This window comes from Cannabis sativa, chromosome 6 (assembly GCF_029168945.1).
Source record: "Cannabis sativa cultivar Pink pepper isolate KNU-18-1 chromosome 6, ASM2916894v1, whole genome shotgun sequence".
Taxonomy (NCBI): Eukaryota; Viridiplantae; Streptophyta; class Magnoliopsida; order Rosales; family Cannabaceae; genus Cannabis; species Cannabis sativa.
The window spans coordinates 2,102,810-2,107,089 of NC_083606.1; the positions used below are offsets into that span (position 1 = coordinate 2,102,810).

At 32.4% G+C, this 4,280-nt stretch overlaps 1 protein-coding gene across 1 annotated transcript; it reads left to right on the forward strand.

The window, feature by feature from the left end:
• Positions 1-647: 647 nt before the first annotated feature.
• Positions 648-4,280, forward strand: LOC115694719 (receptor-like protein 7). Its single transcript, XM_030621809.2, has 2 exons — positions 648-3,797; positions 3,904-4,280. The coding sequence occupies exon 1, from the start codon at positions 756-758 to the stop codon at positions 3,747-3,749; it is 2,994 nt and encodes a 997-aa protein (XP_030477669.2). The 5' UTR covers positions 648-755; the 3' UTR covers positions 3,750-3,797; positions 3,904-4,280.

Below are 4,280 nucleotides of genomic sequence, written 5' to 3' on the forward strand. Positions count from 1 at the left end.
GTTGTGTAGATAATTTTAAGGCCTTGTTTGGTGCTTCTAGATGGTAAAAATGTGATTTGTGCAATGAATTTTTTGATTCATAAAAAAAAAATATTATTATTTTATTTATTAAATTAGTATGTTTAATAAATAGAAAACATATATATACAAAGTATTTTATATTATTAGTATGTTTATTATAATTGTAAACAGAAAAATTGACATAACTAATTTATTGTAATTTAAAAAATTAAAAAATTATTTCAGTTAACTAAATTGAATAAATATTCATTAAAAATATCTCTGATATATAATTTAAATTTTATAATAATCAAGGAGTCATTTTCCATGGATGCCAACTTGATTACATATGCACCACACAAAGAATTTTCTAACCCAAAATATAAGTTAAAGTGATATTTCATATGTATAATAACATGAATTGTAAACTATATTTTGCTACCACTAGCAATTAATGATATGACTCTTTGAAAAGTTTGAACGAAAAGAGTTATCAAATTTGTAGCCACAACTTAATTATGACTCAAAATAAGCTTTTAATTTATATGGACCAATATGTCAGTTTCAAAGAATTTTCCAACCCAAAATAAAATATGAGTTGAAGAATATTCATCATATTTGTATCATATTTATTCATCATATTTGATAAGCATATATATGCATGGATGAGTAGTATTTATGAAATTAGTATAAATAGACTCAAACTCAACTACATAATTATAGCTGAGAGATAATAATAATATATACGATCCAAGATGATGATGAGTTGCTATTGGATTGTTGTACTAATATTCCTAAGTCATTCCTTAACAACCCATTCATCATCTCTTTATTCACCTTCTAATAATCATTCTCACTTTCACTTGTGTAATACTCATGACACCTCTGCTTTGCTCCAATTCATCAACTCATTTTCCATTGAAATTCCTCAAGATCTAGACTTGAAGTCGATGATTCTCTCTTGGAAGAATGGAACTGATTGTTGTTTTTGGGATGGAGTCTCTTGTGATCAACAATCTGGTCATGTCATTGGCCTTGAGTTAACTTATACCTATCTTAAAGGCCCTCTTCACTCCAACAGCACCCTTTTCTCACTTCACCATCTCCAAACTTTAATCCTTGATGGCAGTAATGATTTCTATGGATCTCCAATTCCATCTGAGTTTGGCACGTCCTTTCCCAACTTGACAGAGCTTAGCCTCTCTTCTGCCAATTTTAGCGGTTACATCCCTGTCCAATTATCTCATCTCTCTAAACTCACTCATCTCACTGTTGATTCATATGATGGTGATGATAACGATATTATTCAGCTGGAGACTTATGTTTTGAAAAGAATGCTTCAAAACTTCACCAATCTCAGGGAACTTTCTCTATCTTATTTAAACATGTCTAATGTTGAACTAGTTACTTCTTTCACCAATATATCATCTTCTTTGGAGCTTCTTCTTCTTGATGATTGTGGATTGCAAGGGAAATTTCCAGAAAATGTCTTTCGCTTACCAAACCTCCAACAACTCATTTTATATAAGAACTATGATGTTATTGGTTCCATGCCTACATTTAATTGGAGCACTCCACTCAGGTACTTAGATCTTTCCTTCACTCAAATCTCTGTTGATTTACCGTACTTGTCTACAGCTGCCAAGTCTTTGCAGAGTTTAGGTCTTAGTAATTGTAGTTTTACAGGATCATCATCATCATATCCTGAAATGTTGACCAACCTAACTCAATTACTACAACTCACTATATTAGACCTTAGTTACAACAATTTTGGTGGCCAAATCCCATTGCATTATCTATTCAATATTCAGCACTTGATTTATTTGTATCTTTCTGGAAACAATTTCGTTGGTGAGATTCCAGAATTTTCAAAAACATCAAACTCCTCCCAAACCCCACTACCTAACCATTTAGAATCCCTTTACTTATCTGATAACTTGCTCAGTGGACCAATACCTTCTTGGATATATTCCCTTCCACTTTTAACTACTTTATTATTGTCCAATAATAACCTTACTGGTCCAATTAAAGAATTTCACTCAAAATCTCTTCAATACCTTTCCTTAGATTCCAATAAACTCAATGGAGAGATTCCAAACTCAATCTTCCAACAAGAAAATCTTAGATGGCTAGATCTCTCATACAACAATTTGGATGGTGTTGTGGAGCTAAGCAAGTTTTCAATGTCAAGTAATCTTGAGACTCTTCAGCTTTCTTTTAACAATTTCATTGTGCACTCAAATAACTTTTCCAACAATAATCCTTTTCCTTTGCTTGAATTTTTGAGTTTGGCCTCTTGCAATATTAGCGCATTTCCACATTTTCTAAAAAGCATGAAAAACCTACAAAGCTTACAACTTTCCCACAACAAAATTCAAGGAAGAATTCCTGAATGGCTATGGAATGATTTGAACATTTCTCACAACTTCCTCACACATGTAGAGCAAGTTCCATGTAAGTATTTACAATCCTTAGATCTTCGTTCTAACATGATTCATGGGCATCTTCCAATTGTTCCACCCTCATTGATTTTTTTTTTCATCTCAAAAAATAATCTATATGGAGAAATATCTTCTACATATTGCAATTTGAGTGGCTTGCAAATCCTTGACATCTCAAATAATAACATTCAAGGGAAAATTCCTTCATGCCTTGCAAATTTATCCTCTCTCTCCGTGCTAGACTTGCATAAGAATAATTTTAGTGGAGAAATCCCTCAAGACATGTTTAAAAATTTAACTAGTTTGAGGAGTTTGCACCTTAGTGGAAATCATCTAGAAGGATCCATACCGCGCTCTTTGCGCAATTGTCAAAGCTTAGAAGTGTTAGATGTGGGCAATAACAAGATAACTGGTATATTCCCTTATTGGTTGGAAGAGCTTCCAAAGCTTCAAGTTCTTGTTTTGAAATCAAATAGATTTCATGGTTCCATAGGAGCACCGAAGGTTAAATATCCTTTCCGCAAGATGCAAATCATGGATCTCTCAGACAATGAATTTACTGGTCGTCTACCAGTAAAGTATTTTGAAAGTTTCAAAGCTATGATGGGGGAATATGTAACTAGTCGTAACTTGACACACATTGGAGAAATGTATTACCAAGATTCTGTAATTGTGGTAATGAAAGGTTTTGAGCGAGAACTGGAAAAGATCATAAGTATTTTCGCAACAATTGATTTTTCAAGAAACAACTTTGAAGGAGAGATTCCAGAGTCGATTGGAAAGTTAAAATCACTAAAAGGGCTCAACTTTAGTCAAAATAGACTACAGGGCTCCATTCCGATGTCATTGATCAATTTAAGTAATCTTGAAGGGTTAGACCTCTCTTCGAATGACTTGACTGGAGAAATTCCAAGCAAAATGACTGATTTGACGCAACTTTCTTACTTGAACCTTTCATACAACAAATTAGAAGGACAAATACCCCGTGGAAACCAATTTGAAACATTCAACAATGATTCATACAAAGGAAACATAGAATTATGTGGGTTTCCTTTGTCTAAATCATGTAACACGGGGATAAAACGAGAAGATGATCATGGCGAGGAGCATACTGATCACATAATATTAAATTGGAAAATTGTGATGGTGGGGTATGGATGTGGTCTAATAATTGGAATATCTTTGGGATACGCAGTTCTTTACAGTGAAAGGTTTGATTATTGGTTACATAAAAAGATCATAGGACGACAACAACAAAAAATTGAGCAACGTCGCAAAAGAAATTCTCGTTTACGAAGAACAAGCTAAAATATCATATGAGCTAGCTTGTGATCAAAGAAAGTGAAGTAACTTTCGGTAAGCTTAGTGACATTGCAATATCTTTTTACATTTTAGATTAGTTATACTTTAATCAATCATCTAATACATCATTATTTGTTTGTTTGTTTTTGGATTTTTCAAGGAGAAGGAGGATCATGATCAGCCATGTCTTTCAAGTCCTATGTGTTTTCTTTAATAATATAAAAATAATAATAGAATAAAATTATCACTCTTGTATTTGTATAAATAGAGGTTCACCCCATTGGAATAAACAACTCAGAAATTCTCATTCACTTTCTCTTTCTCTCTTCATCTTCTTCTTCTTTCCTCTCATCTACTTTATATTATTTTATAACACGTTATCAGCACGAGTCTCTGCCCAAGTCCCAATGTAAGTATCTTGTTAAAGTTCTTGAATTGTTTCAAAGTCAAAATACACTAAATATATCTTTATATATATACTCCTCTGACTGAAACAATTTCAAGAATCATTTGATTTTTTTTTTCTTTTTATCTATA

Bases quoted from the DNA above. Each gene is read 5' to 3' on its own strand.
- LOC115694719 (XM_030621809.2), top strand. From the start codon at position 756: ATGATGATGAGTTGCTATTGGATTGTTGTACTAATATTCCTAAGTCAT.